General features: G+C 42.9%; 2 protein-coding genes across 4 annotated transcripts; both read left to right on the plus strand.

Moving 5' to 3' along the window:
- The first annotated feature begins 434 nt into the window (after positions 1–434).
- On the plus strand, positions 435–11,729 carry LOC110980019 (low-density lipoprotein receptor-related protein 12-like). 2 transcript variants are annotated; one of them, XM_022236280.2, is made up of 5 exons: positions 435–1,436; positions 7,239–7,423; positions 8,829–9,060; positions 9,516–9,641; positions 10,136–11,729. In XM_022236280.2, the coding sequence occupies exons 1-5, from the start codon at positions 1,298–1,300 to the stop codon at positions 10,258–10,260; spliced, it is 807 nt and encodes a 268-aa protein (XP_022091972.1). In that variant the 5' UTR covers positions 435–1,297; the 3' UTR covers positions 10,261–11,729. The 2 variants fall into 2 exon arrangements, with proteins under 2 accessions (XP_022091972.1, XP_022091973.1); XM_022236281.2 differs by having other exon boundaries at positions 435–680.
- A 1,944-nt stretch (positions 11,730–13,673) lies between these two features.
- Positions 13,674–25,763, plus strand: LOC147798783 (uncharacterized). Of its 2 annotated transcripts, XR_015425722.1 has the most exons (3): positions 13,674–17,683; positions 18,045–24,433; positions 24,817–25,763. XR_015425722.1 is itself a non-coding variant. In XM_087138368.1 (2 exons), the coding sequence occupies exon 2, from the start codon at positions 18,687–18,689 to the stop codon at positions 19,782–19,784; it is 1,098 nt and encodes a 365-aa protein (XP_086994494.1). In that variant the 5' UTR covers positions 13,674–17,683; positions 18,045–18,686; the 3' UTR covers positions 19,785–24,810. The 2 variants fall into 2 exon arrangements, 1 of the variants encoding a protein (XP_086994494.1); XM_087138368.1 differs by lacking the exon at positions 24,817–25,763 and having other exon boundaries at positions 18,045–24,810.
- Positions 25,764–26,152: the final 389 nt, after the last annotated feature.

The following is a 26,152-nucleotide window of genomic DNA, read 5'->3' on the forward strand; positions in this document are numbered from 1 at the left end:
GATTGAATTTCCATCTACGGAATATTTCCATCTCAAATATTATTGGTAAGTGGCCCAAATCCCTGCACCTGGGGCTTCAAAAACTGTCACAGAAACCTCAAGGCATGGGGCACCATGCGTAGTGGGCGGGAGGGTGGAAAACAATTGCCCGATGGATGTATGTAAACTAATCTTCGAAATTTTGATGATTTTCACGGCTCTCACTGATCAGGTATTCACTCGGTTTTTCCTTGTGTGAAAATAAAGAAACCACATCCTATTGTATGTCCAAACAGCCACCCAAACGAAAGGTCAGCGCGTTTGCGATTGGCTGAGGAAACAAGGTATTTTTATTCGAAACCAATCAAAAAGGTCGTTACAGAAAACGAAAGCCCGCAAGGGGCCTTCTGAACTTGCATGTTCTGCATAGCTGCACGTACGCCCATCGTTCAACGCAGCCTGATGGAAATAAGGAGCCCCTGAAGACGGCGCGCGATAAAATATATTGGAGCAGTAACTGGAGGGTTCCGAGTTAATGAATGCGGTACCGCCACTGTGCGTAGAGCTCTGTGTGTACATGTACATCTAGTGTGGACAGTTCGGCATCGACGCTTAAGCTTTATTGCTGATCATTCTGCATGAACTGGACTACATAATCACCTAATATATCATCCGATGTTGCTTTAAAAACATCGACGAAGGTAGGAGTTTCATTACCAGATTACCGAAGCACGCGACATGACCTGGCAGGTTCCGGCGAAAGCGTGCATGCGATGAAGTCCATGTTGTGGAAGCAGGCGGTATTATTCGTGTGGCGTGTGTTATTATAGAGGGCTCTACACGTCATTTGTTTACAGCTTGAGAAAATTTTCTTGTAAACAACCACGACCAGTTAGCCACATATGCTGTGGAAACAATGTGGCCAGTGAAATATCTAGTTACGTGTGCGCGCTGAGGGATTTGACATCCAATGCTGGCAACGGGTCCTACATGTAACGTGAAGCTGGCAAGTAGCAGTGCATTGAGCTCACACATTTCAGCTGCACGCGATCGTCTCATTTTTAACACGCCATTTTCATAAACAGACCAGCCGTCGTCTAAATCCAATCTGCCTTGGGAGTTGAGGCAACTGTAAGCACACATGTTAGTGAGATATGATGGCTAAGAGCCTCTGCAGCCTGCAAGGTGATATAATGACCCATGGACTATAATTAATCTGTGCTGTTGACAGCAGTCAGACAACCCTGACACGGTCCATGAAGTGAACTGTTTTATGAGATAAATTAAAGAAGACTACATAGTGTCGGAGTATTCGTCGATGAAGAAAAACAAGATGGAGGCGACACTCTTCTGTGGATGCGGCATTATGTTTCCTATTTCCAAGTGCACAAGTGTTTTGTCTGTCCTGATCCTCTCCACGTTGGTTGCTGTAGGGGACGGTACCTCACCAAAAGTTTGTAAGTTCCACACTCTCTGATAATTGAAGTTTGTTATAAAGCATCTCTAAGGAAACCGTATTTTCTCTGATTTTTATCTGTTCAAATAAATATGGAAGCATCCAAATCGAACACAGTGTCATTTCTCTTCAGAGGTCAACTATCATGACTATAACAAGCGAAAAAGGCATTGTTTGGCATGCACAAGGGTTTATCCAAGCACTACGACCACGGGGCGAGGGTTCCCCTCGTTTTCTCCGTTTGACACACATAATCTAATTCGCATCTTGACATGAACAGAAAAAAATTAGCTTGTTATAGTTGAGCTCTGAAGACAAAGACACTGCGTTCAATTTGGATGCTTCCATATTTATTTGAACTGATAAAATCAGAGGAAATGTGTTTTTCTTATAGATGCTCTTTAAATATTAGATGAGTTCGATTTCGAAGTCCATGGGAAACAAGAATGAGCCATGGTGAGATTGCTTAGTGTATGCATATACGTGTACAAAATTGCAAACGGATATAGGCCTACTATATGGGAGGGAAATACGAAGACTGAAAAAAAAACAGACAACGGTAGGTTTCATCTTAAACGTCATTAATTGCCAAACAATTAACATGACGGGCAGTTTCCCTATTCTCCCTCTCCTTGAGAATAATTGAGAAACTAGTCGGCCATGTCAGCTGTTTATCAATGTTTGCACGCTTGAGCTAAGGCAATGTGGAATTGCCTTTCAGGAGAGCCAGTTTTAAGTTTCAGTTATCCTTATACACCAAAGGTCACTTTCATCCTTTTTTAACCTATCGTTTGCGTCTCATTTTTTCGCATGTTATCGCTGAAGGTGCTGCAGGCAGTATCGGTTTCCCTGTCAACCTAACATGATCCGAATTCGGAAAGCCTAGGTTGAACGATGGCATTTCCAGATAATTAAAACTTTTGTTCTGCCGTTCAGTAGTAAACAACCACGTTACAATCTATAAAGTGCAAGGCCTCAGCTCCTTTCGGTATGCATGAGTATTACAGGAGTCTCGATAGTTTCGTGGACAGATGTACATGTATATGCATCTGAAACGAGGGAGAAACGCTTTAACCCTTGATTGAATCACCTGATGCTAAGTCTGCCATTTAATTCCAAGATAACCTAAAACACTTTAGATGGCAAAACTAGATTATTTCGCTACTGAATTTCAACGTTGAATGGTTCGCGTTCACTGCACTTGTTATGGATCCTACCGGGGCGCGTTGGCGCACGGAATTCTAAATGAATTAACGAACGGAATACTCGTGTATGATGCTGTCTGCATTCAGCTGCCGTTAGCATCTCGTATCCGCTGCCCCATCACATGACCTTGATATCAAACACAGTGTAAATGGTTGAAGCAAGTGGTCTCAGATTTAAGGAATGGTATCACTCAGTTTTTGCAATGATCATCTAAAGAATATTTTTCTTTCAGTCGTCTGATTGCTTTGGCTGTAGCCGTAATTGTAGCCCCAACTTGCCAGTGTCAAATTTATGAAGATAATTGTTGGCGTAATATGAATATGAGGAAATGATTTAAAGGGGTTGAGGCCGTTAGTGCAAATTCGCACGCCAAGTTGACAAAGCAACTCATTTTTAGTTCAAAGGTGTAAGTCCAAATGTCGCAAAAAAATTATCGTCATCATTGTAACCTTGAGAAAACCACGTATCTTGAACTCACTGGCGCTCCTAATACCAAGACAGACAAAAAGGAAGGGGAAAAAAGCAGCGAGTGAACGTTTGGCATCAGAATGGCAATAAATATTTGATTCCCCCGTCATTTCCATGCAGACAGTGATTAACATGTCACGGCAGAAAATGTGTTGGAATGAACATCAATCTTAATATTACATGATGAATTTCCAAAAAGTCTCTTTCATTATTGATATCATGGCGCAAATATCTCCTCATGAAACGTGCCTAGGAAGAGACTCATGCTAACACTTCATGATAGCACTGAATATTGTTAATATAAAAACCGCAGGCTAGCTTGGCACTTATTTAGAACAAGGACTCCCCATCACCTCAACCACCCGATTATTGGTATATTTTTCTGGAGTGCGTTCAAGAGAAGTCAGTTTTTCCTGGAGGCTATTTTCTCTCTGAAGACCGTACCATCACGAACTCACGACCCCAGCATGACCACTTCTGAACAGGCGATGGCGAATATTCCTTTCAGTAATTTCATTCGCCTTTCCCTCTCTATTTCGTCGATATCGAGTTCGACTCTGCATGTGGGCCACTGCAGTGTCTGTGGATTCCTTTTTGAAATGTTATACTCCTGGTGCGTGTCAGATCTTGTGCTGTTAATAATTATGTCGAACACTCCTCGATTACTCGGGCAAAAATGTTGGGTCAAAGCAAACATTGCCCCTGACGATGATGATGACGGCAATATTTTTGTGGGTTAATGATTGAAGCTTAGTTGTAACTCGGTGTATGTTATACACCGAATAATTAAGTCTAGGTTGACAGTGATCTTTATATTGAAACTACATCTACAACGAAATATAAGACAACAAATCGACGTAATAGATCTCTGTAGCGGATTCCTTCACTGCTTTTTTCATCACACAGACTATTTTGTTCGGGTAACGAAAAATATTAGCCACGGCCGTAAGTGACGGATACCGGCGAACGTGTGATGTTGCACATATGAGCATAAATGCCATGTTATTGGACAGGAACCTTTTGAAGTTCATTCCCATAACAGTCCCAAATCCTCCGATTTCAATGTGATTTTACAGGGGGTTAGGGTTAACGTTTTGATTGTTCATCTCGGTCGTCTGCGGAAAATGACTCTCTTTTTTCAGCGTTGTTACAAGGTAAATCCGTCAATGTGTGAAATGTTGAAATACGCTCTTCGTGTGCAATCATTTTACGATAAGGTACACGTTAGGATACATCCAGCATGCAGCAAGTGCTGTGTCGATGTCTTGCAGTTCCAAAGAATTTGTTTCTCTCCACGTTGACATTGACATCCGTTGGCCTGACCTGGGTCTGTTGCCTGACTGACAAATATACAAGACATGACTTGTTTCATGCAATCGTTTGTTCTAACCGCATAGACAAAAAAGGCTCTCAGCGCTCGTCTGTACTGTTACACTTCCGAAATTTCAATCATCAAATGAAAACGGTATGTCCATTATGTTTTGGAAAGTGTTAATGGAGTGGGATTGACAACAGATGATCTGATGACATTTTGATTGATGGATTTCTCTCATGGATTTGAGCGAAGTGCATGCCTGGAGCAAGTGCAAATATCTCGGGCCGAGCAGCCATGTTTGTCAAAGAGCTCCGTGATTGGCGCTCATCTTTCACTGTCGGTATTATTTACTCAACCATTTAAGCAGGGGCCACTGCCGGACGGTCGATTCACATCGGATTTATTCGAGACGGATATATGATGTTTTATTCAAATAATCTTCAGCCAGATCTCGATTCGTGGAAGCCAGAATACGTTGACTGTGTCAATTAAAATATGCCTTCTAATTAACTGTTAAATTCCCGGAATATTAATGACCGACACGGATGAAGCCGAGAGGGTTTATTAAAAAGGGGTTTGTAAGCAGAATGAAAGCAGAGTTTTCATTGTGCCAAAGATTTTTTTGTACTGAGAAGATTATGGCGGAAACCTCAAAAGGTACAGGCGCCTTGGTACTACCAACGTGCCCCTTGAGGCTGATCGGTAGGGATCCTTGTAGGAAGCTGCAAAACACTGTAGGAAAAAAAGACAATATATAGCTTCTGGCGTTGAAGGCTTGTTCATACCTCTAGCGATAGTGAAGAGAATTTGATGTCACGAAACATTTGCAGCGAAATTCGTTCGAATGGAAATTGTGAATTATAGCAGAACAGATATTTGATTTATGATGCCACAGTTTCGTGTTTGCTTTTGCGCCAAGGTTGAACTGGATATATACATGCAGGCACTCAGCAATGAGAATCGAACCGTTGTGTCAGTGGGCACAAGTTCCTGGTAAACAGTAACTCTTAACACAAATGGTATGTAGGATCGCTAGTGAGCCAGCTATGAGTTTATGCCGCCACTGGTTCCCGCCACTTTCGTTCATGCGTAAACACTCTACTCAGTGAGAGTATAGTCGCTGAGTAAGGCGATTTTCCGAATCACGAGTAGTTGAAGTAGGCCTACTTGTACTCGATTACTTTTTCTGTACTCGTATAAATGTACTCATACTCTCCAGACAAAAATTTCCAGTACTCGAATAGTACTCTTACCAGAGTACTTGTAGTCTGTTGTACCCGTAAATAGCTGATTCAGCTCTATAGTTCAAAAGCCACAGCAGTGCCGTTCATGGTGTTACATGTAGCAATGAGATCATCGTAACTCGATAGCTCTGTATATTGAAAACCAAACTTCCCAACACCGATGTGGTCCGATGGTCTGCCCACGTATGCATTAAAGTGACCAGTAACCCAAACAGTGCGCACATTGTTCATTCTGCTTGCATGTGGGGTGCAATCACACGCAGTCACTCATATTTTCTGCTTGTACATCATGATGATGTTTGTATTCAAGTACTTTTTTCTGTACTCATGCTCATGAAAATATACTTATATGTACTCTCAATAAAATTTCCTCGTACTCTTAGTTACCAAAGCACTCGTAGGCTTACTCATGGAAAAGTACTCGTATTCGTGGAAAAGTACTCGACTACAACACCGTCAGAAAGGACTGTTAGTTCATCAGACTGATCATTGTGAAACTTGCACTCACAGCGAAAGTCTGTCATGTTGGCAACATAAAACTTGTCTTGTCCGAGTGTCTGTAACGACAAGAATTTACTTGCTAAAGAGACAAGTTTTCAATGCTTTCCACGAGGTTGTAAACAAGAGAGAAAAACAGCGCATGCCGCAATGGGATTTGAACCAATGAACCAACAAAGAACAAAGAATCTCGAAGCATCAAAGTTGAAGTCGAAGTGTGTCCCCGCCATGGGTAGACATTAATTAATGAACCGGCGCAAGTGCTGTTTACATGGCTCTCCATTACACTGTATAAAAATTGCCGTAAATTTATGGGACATTAACTGCAGCAAACGGTGCCCGTGATTCCCTGTAAAACGTACGGTCACCGTAATTACAAATTGAAAGGGCGAATTAAACCGTTGAATTTGCTCTCACTTCGTCGTACATTTTATGTGAAATCGTTAACACCCATGACCACCGTTAATTTACCAAAAATCCCATAAATTTATGGGAGGCTATGCATCATCGTTACACTGTACGCCATCTGCCTTTCACCCTGACCTCAAATCCGACAAAACAATAAACCAAAAAGTTCGAAAAAGATGTTCTCAACTGACAATACTGCTATAACCTGGGGACCAGCAAGATGAAAATCTCATTCGAAGATGGCAAGTGTAACCATTTTCAAGATCGTTCTGAGTTCTGACTTACAACCAGTACAAATGTGCGCCTTCTAATTCATTGCACTGGCAGTTGTAAAAACTACGTTTATACGTTTTTAGTAGAAAGCACGAATGGACCTGTAAGTCACACATACGATTTACAAAAAAGCTTTATATCACAATGTGTCATGAAAAACATTTTGAAATGCATAAAGCTTACGCGCGGTGTCACGAGGCCCGTAAGCATGCATAGAGACATACCTTTGTGGCAACATGGTGTTGTTCATTAATTTAGTGTGTATGGGTTCCTTGATATTGCATGGTGTAGCAAATCGCACCGAGTTCACGGTTGGATGAGATGCTTATTTATTTCAAGCTTTGAGGCAGCAACACGTTTTCCATAATTTTACGTGTCTGTTCACACACAGTTACAATGCCAGGAGAGACGTGCGGTTATACCGTTGACTACGGCGATCAGTTCAAGGTGGTTTCGCAGCAGATTCCGCACGGAGAGGAACCCGAGCGAACATCCTATCCTCCAAACGTCAGCTGTACAATCATCTTCCGCACTCAGCCCGGCAAGCGCAATTTCCTTAGACTCTCCAACTTTGAGGTAAACGGAGTGTATACCTACTTAAATGCGTGGCTTTCGACTCCTGAGATGAAATTTTGCTTGTGGAATTCCTGAAATGTAATAGTCTTATGCACTAACGACGTCGTCTTTTGTTTTTGAGCTGTGCGCTTTCCTGTAGAGGCTTTGCATGGTAGCCATGTTGTAGGGCATGCAGTTCCTTTCTTCGACAGGGAAACCTCCTCCTACCCTGTGGAACAAAAGCGCTGGCCTGCAAGATGGCAGCTATGCAAACCCTCTACACGAAACTTCCCTCCTGGTTTCCATAAGAAAGTGCACGTGGAAAACAAAGCATGACGTCGTCAGCACAGAGGTCAATACTTGGGATGTTTCAGAACCATTTTAGACATCTAGATTCCTCAATATCTGCGATTCACAGATATAAGGTTGGTGTCTGGGGTGTCATTCAGGGTCATAAATAGAGTTGCGACATTTCGTCGTGTACGAATTTTCAAAGGGGTGAGCTGGTGTGCATTGAGTTAGAAAAATGGCCGCAAATTAGTGTGTTTCCAGGTTACCAAATAAATGACTGATCAGAGTTTGACAAATAATCAGCATGCCTTTGTAACACTCTTCACAGCTTAACGCACGCGGACTCGAGGCGCAGTGAAAACCTGCAGATGTAAAGGAGCCTTGTATGTGGGCCTATAACCGTCGCGTGTAGACTTTAGAACCAATTATGGTTTGTACCTGTCGTTACAACCGTCTCTGTGGCCTGTGAATCGGCTAGTGCACAGTTTGTGTCAGTGCAACAGCAGCGTCCGAACGTGTTATTCGATGTAGCCTATAATCTCGTGGACAATATTAAACACAGTGTTAGATTTTAAACGATGTTAATCTTTGATATGTGCTTTAAAAATTGAATGCCAAAAAGTTGTCCTTTTATATCCGTATAGAGTTGAGAAGAAGTTTACGATTACGTTTAGCCTCAAACATCGCATGACCCAACAGCAGTCAAGGAATCAACCACTGCAGATGTTCCCATCGATCATAACGCAGAGCCTAACAAATCGTAGCCAGCTTCATAATTAAACAATCAGTGTCCCCCTAACACAGTGCGTGTACAGTGTACTTTAATTGGACCACTGGTAATAATATCCTACCGAGTACATTTTCACGTTTGTTTAACGCATGTTATTTGTTATTACGAATTGTGAGCATTTAAAACTGCTTAAAACCACTTTCTCTTGAATTTGATTTCCCTTATATTCAAGAGGAGTTTTTGTCTCTTTCCTTGTGTTTTGGTTTTGGAGAGGATTGAATTAACCCCTTGTATGAAATAAATTAAAATATTATCCTCCAGCGTAAGTCTCTTGTTGATCCGCTTACGTGTGACATGCTTGTCATTGTTCACCTTTTTTTCACGATCTCCATCTAAATCACTCAGGTGGAGACGTCCAGGTTTTGTGCAAGGGATGGTCTTTACTTGTATGACGGAGGGAGGGAAGTCAGCGAGAATTTACTGTCGGCCAACAAGCACGCCCTCTGTGGCACCACACTGTCGCTGCCCAACTATTTTGTCTCCACGGGACACGAGGTCATGATCAAGTTCGTTACGGACGGCAGTAACAACTCGTACCGTGGCTTCATGGTCCTCATCACGCCATTCACAGAGGATGGTTAGCCTAGCTCAATATGTACCTGTTGGAGAAATTGGACTAAATTAAATACAAAGATAGTTTTAATTGGTCTCAATTTCATAGACGTGTTGCAAGCTCCAAAATAAGTAGGCCTAGAGAAGAAGTTTTAAACTTCACGGAAAAACAAGTAACTCGCCTGAACAAAAATGACTTTTTTGCTTTTTTTTTTAATGAGCAACTCTAGAACATTCCTTGAGCAGTTTGCTTTGGCTGTAAAAATGAATGGAAAATCAAAATATTATCTCAAGGATATTTTCTTGTGTGCCTCTTTCCTCATTTCTTAAAAAGATAACATGGCCATTTTGTCCACAGCAGAGAAACTAATTTTTACCATTCTTGGCATAATTCACAGTGTTGGGACACGGCCTTTGTTTGGTGCCACAGACAATGAATTTAGAATCATAGGTGGTTGCCATTTTGTTCCTTCTGCGCAGAATACTGTTCTGGGTTCACTTGTCACCTGACAAAGCGATGTATCACTATGAAGGCAATGTGTAACAGTGAGTACCAGTGCGAGGATGGATCTGACGAGCCGCCCAACTGCCACCTTCTTAACGCAGGTTTGTATGCGCCAGTCATTCCGTGCACAAGTGCCCACTCAACGTTGACAAAGAGACACGTGGTCGACACCAGTATCCCCGACGCGATTACCACCATGCATTGCAAGGCTGGGGTGAAGGCGCCACGGGATTGTGCACATTAAAATGAAAATAAGTCGCATGCACAGCGCGCGAACTTCCGCGAACTCTCGTTTGAGACGTCGCTGCAGAGTACAGGCGCCTTTCCATGTACGTTTTGGGGTGCGTTGTGCTCACGATGCGTTCGTGCGTTTCACTTTCAAGGACACCAAAATCGATCCATTAACATGATAAAGGTGTGTTTTTGCTTGGCGCAAGTGTTGACGCGCTTAATCGTGGAAAGGCGCGGTAAAAAGCTTCCTTCTTCCACTCACTATGAAGAACTAAATGGCGCCCTCATAATTCTGTTTATTAGGCCTATAGTCCTACGGTCATCATGTTTAGGTCTAATGTTATATGGTTTGTTTTTCATCCAGGTTTTCGACCGAGCTGTGCGTACTGTCACTGGTCTCTTCTTATCTCCAGTTGGTTCATAATAGCCTGCCAGCGGTTACTGGCCGGCTCCAGACTGGTCCCATCACTGTGTACCACACGATTGTGATAATAGTAACATGAAAATCTCTGCACAGCCAACTTGTTAAAAAACAAGACTTGCTCGGGCGTAAATCGGAACATTCTGTACACAGTGTTTCGACGAAAGCATTCTTATCCTTCACAGGCAACAATTCTCCACAGAGGACATACAAATGCAGTTGATGAGGAAGGTGCTGATAGAGATGAAGAGGCTGAATAAATATTTCTTAAAGATGTTGGACTTGGGAAAGATTAGCATGCCTAGTCTGACGGAGAGGAATTTGTTTTCACGAAGTAATTGTACAAATTGTGTGTGTAAGGAGTATGAACACGGATGTAGTCCGTTAACCTTGTGCACCAGTCTCGTCTCTAGACTTTTTATGTTTTCACGGAGTACCACATGTGAGTAGCCGTTCATGTGAATACAAAATAGCTATACCGTAGTAGTGATTGGCTGATTCTGTGGTACACTGCTGGTGTTCCGCTAAAGTCGTAGCGCATTAGTCTTCCATCATAATGGTCAGTGAGGTCTGTGTTCTCTGGTATAAAGACAAAGATTTAATGCATGTAATTGCCCCGTATAATTTACCTGACACAGTATTTAAAACTTTGCTGTTTATATCTCTGAGGGAATTATGGAGCATTGCTGTATTTTCCAGCCACTATTGTTCTAGGACATTTGTTAATAGCATCCAACCACGGAGGGAAGTGAATGGAATTTACGTTCTGCTGGTTCAGGTGCTGTTCTGATGTTGGTTGGTAAAATCATTTCGTTGGAGAGATTGAACACAGACAGAGACATACGTGAAATGTCAGCAGATCCACTCATACCGTCTTATACCGTTTTCTCATGGTATTATTAGCCTGGGGATGTATTTCCTGCTGTCGACTTTCCCTATATCACTGCTACTTTAATGCACGCAATTATCTCTCTTAGACCATATATGATTGCCGTGTTCCTTACTTTGACGAAAGTGCACACATTGACTTCCTTTTTGTAGGCCTACATGTACATGTTATATCCATAGTGACTACAGGACCGTGCCTGGGAGAATTGACTGATTATCATTAATTATTGTTGCGTTTACTGCATATTCGTTGATGTTTCTGAGGATAGAAGGTATTACCCCGAGTGGACCCCATTGCACCTAGCATATATCAATTTGGTTTTATTAAGCAAAATTCACGTGCCCCCAAAACGATTTTTTTAAACTGCTGAGTCAGCAACCGTGCATGGGACGACTTGAACTGAAAGTGTCTGTAATGTCAGATTGAACGAGACCGTCAGTTTAAGGAATCGAAACGTCATTCAAATTATATTCGGTTCGTACTTAATAGTGACTATTTTTTATCATAAATTTACATAATCATCTGGACTTTAGATTCTTTTTTCCATTTGTTGTTCTGTTTTGGAAATGAACACGAACAGGGGTCCTAATTGTAGCCCTTCGACGTTATTATGTTTGTGAATAAATGGACACTTTGTATAAGCCCAGGGAGTTCTCTATTGAGAAGGGGAAACTTTATTTAGTGGTGTGCATCGGGATCATATTTTTGGAAACATTTGGAAAAAGCCTTTTAAGGGAATAAGAGGACATGTGTAGATATTTCGATAAGATTTTCACTTGTTACGAATTTCATTGGAAATACTGAAAATCTGTGCAAATTTCAGACGAAAAGAGGACTTGTTTGTATACTATCACTTCAAGAAAATTTTCTAGATGTCTTTTGCACGGGAGCCCAACCATATAAGCCCACGTGAAAATCTATCAGGCTTAAATTGCCCTTACACTGCTTAGAAAATTGGTACTTTATCCAGAAGACCGTAACGAATTGTAATAACGGCCTCGTTTCCTATCGGAAAAAAGAAAGAAAACACAAGCTTATTAGTATCTGATCGGACCTTATATAGGATGCAGTGTTCATGAAAGGTTACGTTGAAAAAAGGGTGTGCATGGGGTACCACAAGCCGCCGATGTGATATGTAAATATTGAATATTGTAAAGTTTCCACTTAATGTTGCACCTTTTTCTTTTTTAAAATTACTTAAGTGTGTCCGCATATACTAACAAAGACACGTGTGTACTTACGATGGAGTTTACCAAGCTGTACAAATACAAGGCGAGGGATAAGAGTATAGATGGTGCTCTGTACCAACCTTGTTCCCATGGGCATGATCCATGTTTGTTCCCACCATGCCTTGCGCGATCCTACCCTAGTATTGTATAGTTTAAATATCGTAGCTACTATTTAGGATATTTAAATTATATGGAATTCCATATCTGCCGTCGCCGTCTTATTTTGCTTTTGTTGTGTCCCAATTCTTCTATTTACCAGTTCCAAACATGCCATTTTCCGTCGTGCGTCGCCCGTCGTGCGTTGTGCGTCACCCGTCGTGCGTCGCCCGTCGCGCGTCGTCCGTCGCGCGTCGCCCGTCGCGCGTCGTCCATCAAATGGATTGCATAGGACATGCAAAAGCCGTTTAACAAATGACAATGTGATGATTCCATTCACTTCTAAAGATCTTTTCCGAATAAGGCGAGTACAAATCCCACTTGCAAAGCATATACTAGTCACATAATTAATTCCAATAATGCTAGACTACCCCTGCCCCTTGACAAGAAAATATCGCCTCTCTGAAAATTCAACCAAGTGTTTTTTGGGGAAAAACATTTTCAGCAAAAATGTTCCGGCCAACTTATCTACAGTGTTATTCTAATTTGCATACTGTAAAATTGTGCCGACTTGTTTTCATCAAATTCCAGGAAGAAATCTGCCAACTGATACAGATATTCTATCTTGTCCTCTCAATTTCACCTTGAAATCCAGAAATACTAGACGTGCTGTGGATAACAAACTGTTTATTAAATGTATTGTTAAGGGGCAATTACCACTTGGTTTAAGTTTCAGAAAATATGACGTGTTGGTTTTTGTGGGGTATGCCATGGTGGATAGACCAATGAGAACAGGTTGTCCAGCACATCGGCATTATTTATGGGGCTAACAAGTAACGTTACTGTTTAAAAGACTTCTGTGAGCCAACCTGCAAATAAAGTCATGTCTAATTTGGAGTATACAGCAGATTTCATCATAGGTATACCTGCCCTCAAAATAATGTTGAATCAGTTAGTCTCTTATGAAAACTATTGGGAATCAAACATTGTAAATAATCTATTATTTACATTCCGTTCTGTGGGATATCGTGTTCTATTGTTCTAAATCAACAAAATAGACTTTTGTTACGGTAGATTGTTTTTCTCGATAACTTAGTTACTCTAGACGTATCTTTACTCGTTAACAGCCAGACTTTAGGTCTATATCCTATGTGATATTTCTGTCTGTCCCTGCACAATATCTTGTCAAGGGGCAGGGGTATTCTAGCATTATTGGAATTAATTATGTGACTAGTATATGCTTTGCAGGTAGGATTTGTACTCGCCTTATTCGGAAAAGATCTTTAGAAGTGAATGGAATCATCACATTGTCATTTGTTAAACAACGGCTTTTGCATGTCCTATGCAACCCATTTGGTGGACGACGCACGACGCGCGACGGACGACGGGCGACGGACGACGCACGACGGACGACGCACGACGGCAGATATGGAATTCCATAAAATTAGGACTTTGGTCAGCGTGTTAACGCTCGACACAGATTTACGCGTGCATGACGTGGGGAGAATATGTGGGCGCGAGCGTGCAGCTTTGCTGGAAGTTGACTCTGCACGGTAACATAGGACAGATGTAATGCACATGCATACTTGCTTGTAGCTGTGTGTTGAGCGCACTGACATACAATATAAAAGTTTATATTTCTGTGGTGTACACCCCATGTACATACACGCGCACCAGTCTGTCACCCGCAATGGGTGCGTTCGATTAGCTTACACGTGTAAGTCAAACTTACACGAGAGCGTTCGTTTAGCCATCACGTGATCCTCGTGCCTGCCCTGGTGTCAGCCACTACTAACGCGGCTGGCGAGCGGGTCTCTGGAGGCTGCCCGAATCTAATGACGTCACAGATGGACTTTTCGTGCATGGACGTACATGATGGAACGTGGCAAGGACTTGACCTTTTTCCCAGAATGTCTTGGCGAGTACACTGCATCGTTCGATTACCCTCATTTCGAGGCTTCCCTTGCGTGTAACACTGGTGTCTTCAGGGAAGCTAATCGAACGCACCCATTTATAGGCACACATGCCGATGTACGCACATCGGCGCGAAAACCCCTTTGAAGTTCCGTCCGCCTGGTGGAGACCAGCAGCAAGATCGTACTCATGGGTACGAGGCTGGATCCACAAACGTACCCATACCATGTACCGAAGTGTGACGTCATTTAGAACCAGTTGATGCCGTACAAACAGTTAAGATATCAGTCTCATGTCCTTTGTAAAATATGAATATTCGCTGTGTCTTTTAAAGGATATTAGCCGTAAAACGTAGGCTTTCGTGTGTAAAAATGAGGGTAAAAAAAAAACTGGTTTTAGTGGATCCAAATCTGGGCCGGCAGAATTTTCTTGACAGCAGAAGGAAAGATATGCCATATACATGTATCCAGCCACGTGCCCAAAGAACGATTTCTTAAACTGCTGAACTAGGAACCGTGCATGGGACGACTTGAAGTGAAAGTGTCTGTAATGTCAGATTGAACGAGACCGTCGGTTTAAGGAATCGAAACGTCACTCAAATTATATTCGGTCCGTACTTGATAATGACTATTTTACCATAATCATCTTGACTTTAGATTCTATTTTCCATTTGTTTTTCCGTTTTGGAAATGAACACGGTTAGAGGTCCTAATTTTAGCTCTTCGGCGTTATTAATGTGGGGAGTTGCCCGTATATTTATCATGTATAATCTACATGCACATGCCAGTAGGTGATCCACTGATAATATTCAGATAACTCAATATTATGCAGACTCCATAAAGACTAATGAAAGCCATGTTTAATTCAATATTTCGTTCTTTATTCAGAACATCTTCAGGAATGAGATAAGCCATGCAGTTGTAACCTTATAACATGAGTCAGAGGGGGAGTAATTGGCCAATCAGAGAGTCTAAACAGTAAACAAAGAAAGCATCATCTTATAAACCAGTTGTAACAAGGTGTTAGGAGGCCAGCAGTAAAGTAACAAAGGAGAAGTGAGGTGTTGAATCATCCCATAAACAGAGTTAGCCAAACAAAGCAAGCTCTTTGGAGGCCCTTAATCCAGTGTTTAGAGATGGCTTGTAGCGACTGATCGCTAAAGCTTCCTTAAATAACAATTCCAGCCAATGTGTAGAATAATCAATAACGCTAGTGTTGCTAAGTATCAATGACTGGTAGGTGGAAAATTGAAAATTGTCTTGTTTGCCCGTATCCAGAAGAATAGGAAGATTAAGTAGCCCCAGGATGTGGTGAAAGCCTTCACATGATGATATATGGTCAAAAATTACACTGTTGGGCCCAGTTGGGTGTTCCTTGATTCTGTTGGTTAGACATCTGTCAGATTTACCAATGTAATCGTTGTTGCAACCTGGACATTTAAAGTGATATACAACCGAACTACGGTACTCTTTGGGAGTCAGGTCCTTAGTTGGCAGCATATTCATCACTTTCTTAGATTTCCAAATAATTATGATTTTGACATTCTTAGTGAGGTGTCGATTAATCTTGTTGATGTATCTATGGACTATGTTTTGGCCTACTTTTCCAGTGAAAGGTAGCCATAACCAGATTTTGGCTATGTCCGCATCCTCATTTATTTGGGGTGAAACGGCTTTTAGACAGGTTTTGGTGTAGTTTCTTAAAGATGCGGTTGACTGTATGCAGCGGAAACCCATTCCAGGACATGAATCGTTTAAGTGTGTTCAGTTCATGTTGAAGACGAGGTCCAGGAGTGCAGATCTTATGGGCTCTAGAAAATAAACTACGTATCCAGGAGATTTTTTGCTTCCAGGGGGTGAAGCTATCAAAGTGAACATACTGCCCAGTGTGTGTTTTCTTACGATAAATGCCCATTTCACAGGAGTTAAATTCAAGATCAAGAAAATGAACAGTGCTAGTTCCTTCAAATGATTCAAATGTAAATTGTAAATTCCGATGAAATGATTCAGTGCTTTCAGGATTCTGTCAAAGTTTACAGGCTTAGCAAGGATAAGTGTGTCATCAACAAAGCGTGTGTAAAACTTGATAATACCTTCATCTTCAAGCTTAGGGATAATTGTTTCCTCTAGTTCGGTCATAAATATATTCGCTAAGACTGGTCCTAGTGGTGATCCCATGGAAACGCCATCAGTCTGTTGGTACAATTCATTATTACATGAGAATGCGGTTTTGGTGCAAGTGTCCCTCAGTAGCTTGCGGAGGGTGTTCTTCTTTAAACCAGTGGATATCAGGTTTTTGTCATAGACTCGATGAAGGATTATGTCTACAGCCTTTGTGATAGGTACATTTGTGAACAATGAAACAACATCAAAGGAAACAAATTTAAATCCATCAGTATGCAAGTGAGAAGGGATGTTCCTAATACGCTGAGCAGCATCGAAGGAATCTTTCAACACATAATCATTGGTAGTGAGTGGATTAAGAAGGTTGGCTAGAAATTTGGCAACAGAATAATATGCAGTACCATTAGTGTCAATAATTGGTCTTAGTGGTGGGATGTCCTCAAACTCTTTGTGGGTTTTAGGAAGTCCGTGGGCTCGTGCTGGCATGGTTGAGACGGGTCGAAGGGCTTTGTATTCCTCATCGCTGATTTCTTTCCTGTTGTGAAGAGTTCGTAGGTATGTCTGTAGAGTCTGAAGCTGGGTAGTTATTGAACCGTTATACTTCTTGAACTTCCTATGGTCCGAGAATAAATGGCACAGAGCATCAATGTAGTCACTGGATTTCATTAGGACAACACCACATCCTTTGTCAGGTTTTAAAATAGCAAATCTTCTTCTCAGTTCCTTAAGAATGCGGACACGCTTAGCATCGGTAGCAAGCTGGCGGCTGTCGAAGTCCAAAATATTGCAGGCATCGCTCGGATAGCACATGGTATACGCCTTTAAGATCCATTCAATGTTTACGTTGTTGCATAGCAACTGAGAGGGTCCCCTCCCCCTTCACGTTGACATGGCCTTGCGCCTCTATTGGAATTAGCTCCATTTAATTTTTATCATAACATAAGATTTAGCCGGAATACCTTCCACCGACTTCATTATCTGTTTTAAAACGCTTGGATTCATTTTTATTGTAATTACGGGCATTGTCAACATTTTTACTATTTATACCGCGCTCGGATATGCCGGTCTGCCCAGTGTGCGTTACCGACCCTTCGACCACGTCTAGTCCTTTTTCTTTCCGTGGCCATCTCGATGGAGACAGCGCAACATTTCGGGACCATTTCGGACAGTTTTCAGCCTGTTCCCTTGGAGTTGCTGGGCCCTGCAGACCACTGTAGGTCTCGCAACCCGTGGTGTCTGGGTGAGTCGGGGTTTGGGGGGTATTTGGCATATCCTAGCGCCGGTATTTTGTAATTTCATCCATTATACATTGCCATTTATGGTCACTTATAAACGTTTGACATGTACATCGTCTTCGCGCTGTACCGTCACGTGGTCAGTGCATTTGCATAAAGCCCCAAAGCCACCGTGAATAGAAATAGCATATTCGCTTCTATATATTATGTGTGATATGTATAGGCAGTACGCACTCATGCCATTAGAGAACGTCTGTTTCGCGTACACCATTGCATTTGATGTCATTGTTGTTTAATTATTGCCCATGAATCAACTAAAGCACTTATGTAATCAATTAGGGCTCATGCTTTTGTATTAATTTATAGGGTTTTCTTTCCATTGACGAATAAATTGGAGGTGATTATTTGACGACCTGTGTTACAAGCTGATCCAATCCATCCCTTACCGGGAGACCAGTCTCCCCCCTCCGGATCGTCAGGGTCCGCCCCCAGCGGGCGCGCAAGCGCTGCCGCTACAAGTTCTTGGCGTTGTAGACAGGATTGGATGAATGTGGAGCTTGATGTTACTGTACCCCAGATACCGTCGTGTGATGAGGGACGAGACTGCTATTTGTTAAGACGCTCTGTGGTTATATTTTGTTATTATTATTGTGTAATAACACCTTTTTGCTTAAATGCACTTTCTACTGTAAAGGTAATTACATGTGAGTGCCTGCCTTTTTTAAGCCTATACGTGTTCTTAAGGCAATTTCCTGATTTAAATGTTATTTTTGTTACATGTTACATGTTTATTGGAGTACTTGTATATCTCATTTTTCTTGTAACTGCCCGGGATGCCCAGCAGTTTGTCAGCACATGTATTTTGATACCATAGTGCTTGTGTTAGTACGTAGCTCTGTTGGTGATTGCATTTTAAGAGGTTTTGCCTCTCTTGTTATTTTTGGTGGCCCGTACGTGGTTTGTTTGTCACTCTGACGTTTTGACTTTAGTTGACTTCAGACTAGAACCATGGCGACACCTGAGGGTTTGGCTGATGTAATAACAAAGTCGAACCAGGCATTGGCAGAAACTCTTGCCAATGCTTTTAAAGGGCTAAAATACCAGCGGGCCTTGACGGTTAAGCTCTTGAAATTTAACGGGCGCCCAAAGAAATCTGGGGACCCGACCCTGACTGAGTGGCTTGACGATCTTGAAACTTATTCCCGTCAATTGGGCTTGTCTGAGGACGAGAAGTTGTCGGTAGCAATAGATCACCTCGGTGGTGACGCAAAAGAAGAAGTTCGCTGCTGTCCAAAGACCGAGAAAGACCAGTTTAGCAAACTTCGGGCTCTTATTAGGTCTAGAGTTGGCACCAAGGAGACAGTGCAGTCACTGAACTGCACATTTTACTCCCGAAATCAACTAGAGGGAGAGAGCCTGGAGGACTATAGTAGGGTACTCATGCGACTATATGACCGCATGGAAGCGGCTTCCACAGACCAAAGTGAGAAAGAGGCACTGGGTAAACTCAAACAAAGTGCTCTTAAGGAACAACTCACGCGTGGTGCGCGTGATGTGTTAACGAAGCGTGAGCTTCGTCGACTTATACATGAGAACCCTGAACTCCCTTTCTACAAGTTTAGGGAGCTTGCTTTGAACATCCTGCGCGATGTTGATGGTGAAACAGCAAGAACATGCCCACCGACATGTTCGGTGCCTGACATGAATGGTGCGGCTCCGCATGTGGATGCCGTGACCTCTTCTTCGAAGACTGCGCGTATAGGGGGCGATCACGATTTACTTACTGCATTGATCGAGGGCCAGAAGCATCTGCGCGAAGCAGTGGAGCGCCTCACGCAGCAGCAATCGAAAACCTCAAAGCAGATACAGAAGTTGACAAACACAATTGTTTGTGAGAGTACTGCTGACCAAGCAAACCAGAAACAAATTCCGAAGAATCGGAAAACCCCTGTGCAGTGTACTTATTGTAAGAAGAGCAGGCATTCAGTTGAAAAGTGCTTCAAGAAAGAGTACGACTTGAAGGCTAGCGCAGAGAAAGAGCAAACTGGTAGCCAGGCAAAAGCATCTGACAGACATGTTCAGGGAAACATGTCGCCTCCGTCGTAGAGGGCGAGACGTCGGAGGAAAGTGTTAATGAAGAGCCCACATTCAGTCCCATTACTTCTGATACAAGTAGGGTTTGTGTAGAAGCTGACAGGCGTAAGCTTTTTGCCAGCAGTCCTACTGCTGTGATTTTGATCAATGGAGTTCCGGCAAGGTGTATTTTGGACACTGGAGCCGAGACTTCGATGATATCATCACAGTTCTACCATGGCCATTTGGCTAAGGTAGTTGGGGAGTTGGATGATGTGGGTGGGTTCTTCAAATTGATGGGTGCGAATCACCTTGAAATACCACTTGAGGGTTACTTGGAGACACAAGTTGAGATTTTAGGCCAGAGGTTCTGTGCCAGTTTTGTAGTCTCTAGTAGTAAACTCTGTCCCGATCCTGGGGACAAGAGTAGTAAATACCCAGTTTTGCTGGGGTGTAACATTCTTAGGAAGGTTGCATCCAATGCAAAGTTTCTGGAGGTCTGTTGGCCAAACTCGGACTGGGATTTGGCCATTCGTTGGTTCCGATCCATGACGTCTGCTGGTGCAGATGGAGGGGTAAGGGAACCTGTGACCACCATTTTTGATGTCTTGACACGTGGTGAAGAGACAATTCAACCACGGACCGTGAGAGAAATTCACTCTGTACTAGGTGGGTCTGTAGTCGACCCGCAAGGTAGACTTATGTTAGTCCAACCTTACCCAATTAGTTCATCATTGGATGAAATTCATTGTGGAGTACGTGATCTAGAGGGTGCGTGCCACATTGTTGAGGGTCTGCAGCAGGTGGATGACCTCATTTTCATTGTTGGTCGCGAATACAAGCCCCAATCCATTGGTAGTTCCACCTTCCACTAAAATAGGTACTGTGAGTGATGCTTGTTTGACAGAGCAGGTTGTGGTTGATTCTATTGATAACTGCTTCCATGTGTCCGTGCACAATGTTCTGGGCCAGTGGGTTCGGAATCCCCTGGGCATGGTGGTGTGCAGGGTTCTTGTGATCAGCAAGGGGAGTTGTTTGTGTTCCATGATGGTACAGAATTCTTGTTGCCTCCTGGTATTAGTCTTAGGAGTCTAAATGCCACAGATGCACTGTCAGCGGCCGGGTTGATTCGGAAGCACCAGAATGTTTTCTCGAAGGGTCAATTTGATCTCGGCTACTGTGATTTGATCCCGCATGAGATTCACCTTTCAGATGAAAGGCTGATTAACTTGCCTTACCGCCGAGTAATACCAAGTCAGATATCAGAGGTGAAGAAATTGTTGCAGGATCTGCTTGACCGTAAGATAATCCGGCGATCAGCGAGTCCGTATGCTAGCCCAATAGTGCTGGTTAGGAAAAGAGATGGACAGTTGCGACTGTGCGTTGACTATAGGTGTCTTAATGCTAAAACGCATAGAGACGCTTTTCCGCTACCTAGGATCGATGAGACCCTAAAATCACTCGGAGGGGCCAAGCCGTTCTCTTCTCTCGACCTAGCGCATGGCTACTTTCAAGTAGCCATGCATCCTGACTCGGTAGCCAAGACTGCGTTTAGAGTGCCTTGGGGGTTGTACGAATTCCTTCGTCTTCCCCAGGGGCTCTGCAACAGTCCAAGTACTTTTCAAAGGATCATGGAGCCGATCTTTGGCGACATGAACCTTTCAGAATGTGTATTGTACTTGGATGATTTGCTCGTCTTCTCGGATACTTTTGAGGAACATTTAAGGAGGTTGGACAAAGTGTAGGCTTGAGACCCATGGCCTGAAGTTAAAAGGCACTAAATGTCAGTTGTTCCGCACATCTGTTACCCACCTTGGTCACATTGTCAGTGACCAGGGTATTGCTGTAGATCCTACCAAGATCGAGAGAGTCAGAGACTGGCCGACTCCAACTAACCTTGATCAGCTTCGTTCATTTCTGAGACGAGCGTCCTACTATAGGCGCTTTGTGCAGGGGTTTGTAAAAATTGCAGCACCCCTGCATGCACCGAGCGGCAAGGCCCCAGAAAAAGTAGGGAACTCTAGGGGGACCCTGCCTTGGTCAGAGGAAGCTGATGAAGCCTTTCAGATCTTGAAGAGCGCGCTTTGCAGTACACCAGTTTTGGCCTACCCTCAGTTTGACAGGGACTTTGTGCTTGAAGTTGACGCGTCCCTTAAGGGACTCGGGGCATGTCTATCCCAACGCGACGATTCGGGTTGTCTTCACCCCGTAGCATATGCCAGCAGAGGGCTCAGGGGAGCGGAAAGAAATTATTCCGACCTCTTTAGCTTTAAGTTTGAGCTTCTTGCCCTAAAGTGGGCTATGTCAGAGAAATTCAGAGAGTATCTTTGGGGTAGGCATACACTGGTTTTGACTGATAACAGTCCGGTTGCCCACTTGCAGACAGCCAAACTAGGCGCAACTGAGCAACATTGGGCTGCTCAGTTGGCCCCGTTCGACTTAGAGATTAGATATCGATCAGGTCGGAGTAATAAATGTGCTGATGCACTCAGTCGGAACCCCCCTGAGGTGACTGATGTTGGGGCGGCGTGTGTGTTACAAACTTCAGCGGAAAGTACCTCTATCCCCGTAGAGCTGAGGCCTGCCTCAGCAGGCCATTCCGATTGTGCAGGAGGTGTGAGCGCATCTGATGATGACGCTCCCTTGGTGACACCTTCGGTGTTCCCATCATATTCCCCCTCTGACTTGGCGACAATGCAGAAACAAGATGAGGCCCTTGGAGTTGTGTGGGGTTTTTGGAATCGCCGCTGGGACCCTGGGCAAGAAGCTGTTCCCCAGCCCAAAGGAACGACTGGACCGCGACGTTCTGAACGTCTGAGGCAGAAATGCCAATCCAGCACCCTGCCTACTGGAGTCACCTAAATTAGTTCCTGTAGTTTCATTGCAAAGCCTTCTAGCAAACTGAGAGGAGGGGTCGCCTGTGTGTAGCAGGACAGTGGCATTTTGCCACCTCCTTATTCATGCTTGTCAGTTTGGTCGAACTGGAGTGGGCTTGTGCTGTTTCGATCATGTACATTATGTAATTTGATCTAGGTGGTGCACATTGTATGCCCAAAGTACATGTATTTTGCCTGTACGTATATTTTTGCAATCAGTTTGTTATACATGTAATATATTGGTACATGTAGTTTAGGGTTAGACTAAGCACTTAAGACTTAGTTCCGAAGTACCCTTGTTACTTTGTTATTTTGCCCTCGTTTGTTTTTCGACGGCTTTGCAATGTCTGAACCGCTCAATGTATATTTGTTCGGGCACTCTTTTGTAAAAAGACTTGATAGGATGGCCCGTCAGGAACACCAGTCCGTGGAAGAATTACTAGGGCTTGCTGCAGAAATTAACTTGACTGTCGAGGGTCATCCAGGTTTGAGTTATGACCGTCTATTTAATCATGTTGATCATTACTGCCGAAAGATGCCGTTGTTGAATTCCAGTGACGTTTTGGTACTTGATATTGGTACAAATGATCTCTGTCTCCCTGAGATTACGCCAGAGGCTCTAGTTGGGAAGAGTTTTGAGTTCCTAGATTTGTTGGAAAGTAGAGGGATATCACCCCGAAAGGTGGTATTCCTATCTATAATACAACGATCTAAAATCACTAGATCTGGACAGGTCGCGGTGACGACTTTCAATCATAGAACGAGAAGGTTCAACTCACTCTTCAGTAGGAGACTTAGGTCGGAACGTCAGAACGTGTATCTGTTCACGCAGAAGCGTGTGAACTACCCTAAGTATTTGAGTGATGGTTGTCACCTCAATATAGAGGGTATGAACAAGTATTGCAAGGGTCTCCGAGCGGCCATTGTTCACTATGGCTTTCACCAGTTTGTAGAACTAATACATATATTTTTCCCTTGCAACTACGATTTTTAGCTAGGCTATATCGAAGAAGATCAAAGGTGTCCACTCTTGGAAAAGAGACAGGCTGTGCCTCACCGATGATCACGCATTCTTTTGCATCACTTTTATCGGATGTTGTTAACATGTTTTATACTTTTGTTGATTGACAGCCGCTAAGTGATCACCAATGAGTGTCTTTTGAGGATAAATCATTTTAGACAAGTTTGCCCTGGATAGGGGAATCCCATTTTGGTATTATGTCTCCAAACTTTATCTTACGTCAGTGATATATTATGTGAGGTTATTCCCGGCGTTATGCTGTTAACATCACCATCCTGGGGCGTATGGTGTCAAAGTAGGGAACTTGTGGGGAGTTGCCCGTATATTTATCATGTATAATCTACATGCACATGGTATACGCCTTTAAGATCCTTTCAATGTTTACGTTGTTGCATAGCAACTGAGAGGGTCCCCTCACCCTTCACGTTGACGTGGCCTTGCGCCTCTATTGGAATTAGCTCCATTTAATTTTTATCATGTTAACATAAGATTTAGCCGGAATACCTTCCGCCGACTTCATTATCTGTTTTAAAACGCTTGTATTCATTTTTATTGTAATTACGGGCATTGTCAACATTTTTACTATTTATACCGCGCTTGGATATGCCGGTCTGCCCAGTGTGCGTTACCGACCCTTCGACCACGTCTAGTCGTTTTTCTTTCCGTGGCCATCTCGATGGAGACAGCGCAACATTTCGGGACCATTTCGGACAGTTTTCAGCCTGTTCCCTTGGAGTTGCTGGGCCCTGCAGACCACTGTAGGTCTCGCAACCCGTGGTGTCTGGGTGAGTCGGGGTTTGGGGGGTATTTGGCATATCCTAGCGCCGGTATTTTGTAATTTCATCCATTATACATTGCCATTTATGGTCACTTATAAACGTTTGACATGTACATCGTCTTCGCGCTGTACCGTCACGTGGTCAGTGCATTTGCATAAAGCCCCAAAGCCACCGTTAATAGAAATTTGGGTTGTGCTGTTAGCTTAAATAGCATATTCGCTTCTATATTATGTGTGATATGTATAAGCAGTACGCACTCATGCCATTAGAGAACGTCTGTTTCGCGTACACCATTGCATTTGATGTCATTGTTGTTTAATTATTGCCCATGAATCAACTAAAGCACTTATGTAATCAATTAGGGCTCATGCTTTTGTATTAATTTATAGGGTTTTCTTTCCATTGACGAATAAATTGGAGGTGATTATTTGACGACCTGTGTTACAAGCTGATCCAATCCATCCCTTACCGGGAGACCAGTCTCCCCCCCTCCGGATCGTCAGGGTCCGCCCCCAGCGGGCGCGCAAGCGCTGCCGCTACATTAATAAGTTCGTGAATAAGTGGACACTTTTTATAAGCCCAGGGAGTTTTCGATTGAATGGGGAAGGAGAAACATTTATTAAGTGGTGTGCATTGGGATCGTAATTTTGGAAACATTTGGAATTATATAGATATTTCGATATGTTTTTCACTTGTTACGAATTTCACTGGAAATGTTGAAAATCTGTGCAAATTTCAGAAAAGAAGAGGAACTTGTTTGTTTACTTTCGCTTCAGGAATTGTATAGATGTCGTTTTCATGTGGGCCCAACCGCATAAGCCCACGTGAAAATCTATCAGGCTAAAATTCCCCTTACACTGCTCAAAAAATTTGTGCTTTTTCCCGAAGGCGGTAACGAATTGTAATAACAGCCTTGTTTCTTATTAAAAAAAACAGAAACGTGATCCGAACATATATGATGCAATGTTCATGAAAAAAGGGATGTGCATGGGGTAACACTAGCCGCCGATGTGATATGTAAATATTGAATGTTGTAAAGTTTCCACTTAATATTGCACCTTGTCCTTTTTGATATTTATACAAGTTTGCCCGCATGTACAAACAAAAGACACTTGTGTACTTACGATGGAGTTTACCGAGCTGTACAAACAATCACAAATTTTATTCCTTTGTAAAGTGTAAGCCATATTCTGTACATTGTTTGTCTGCTTTTCGATAGCAGAAAAGAAGTAAGCCACTTTTTTGTCCTCCATAATTAAGGGTTGAACAGAATACTTTTGTAGTTACACGCGTGTACCCCATATCGATATATGCCGTACACGTACAATAATTTACACAACGCATTCTCCTAGTACGCTGGGTGTTTCCACAGTAAAACCTACCCCCTTTCCTTTAACTGTGTAGATATGTGAATAACCCATTTTTATAAATGGTTAATTAGTCATCGAGTGGGCGAGTACATTTCTCACTTCGGTTATTCCCAGAATGAGAAATAGCACTTACAGTGCTGCAGCTGTAGACAAGCCCTAGTCTACTATTTGATTCCAACAGAATTCATTGCATGCATGTGTTGCTTTTCTTGGCATGCACTGTGAACCGATCAACCTCGTCGATGTGGAGTTCATACAGTATGCTGCAACTAGTTAATGTTCTCTCCGATACTTACTGAAAATCTCAATTCCTGTGACCAAAGATCCAAGGGACGAGGTGCACAGGCTGTATCAG

The sequence above is a fragment of the Acanthaster planci genome, linkage group LG06 (assembly GCF_054643075.1).
Source record: "Acanthaster planci isolate LZ-2023a linkage group LG06, COTS_SCS, whole genome shotgun sequence".
Lineage (NCBI taxonomy): Eukaryota > Metazoa > Echinodermata > Asteroidea > Valvatida > Acanthasteridae > Acanthaster > Acanthaster planci.

Bases quoted from the DNA above. Each gene is read 5' to 3' on its own strand.
- LOC110980019 (XM_022236280.2), top strand. From the start codon at position 1,298: ATGAAGAAAAACAAGATGGAGGCGACACTCTTCTGTGGATGCGGCATT. The intron at 7,424-8,828 runs GTAAACGGAGTG...TAAATCACTCAG, and splicing joins TTAGACTCTCCAACTTTGAG to GTGGAGACGTCCAGGTTTTG. The intron at 9,061-9,515 runs GTTAGCCTAGCT...CCTTCTGCGCAG, and splicing joins CACGCCATTCACAGAGGATG to AATACTGTTCTGGGTTCACT.
- LOC147798783 (XM_087138368.1), top strand. From the start codon at position 18,687: ATGGCGACACCTGAGGGTTTGGCTGATGTAATAACAAAGTCGAACCAG.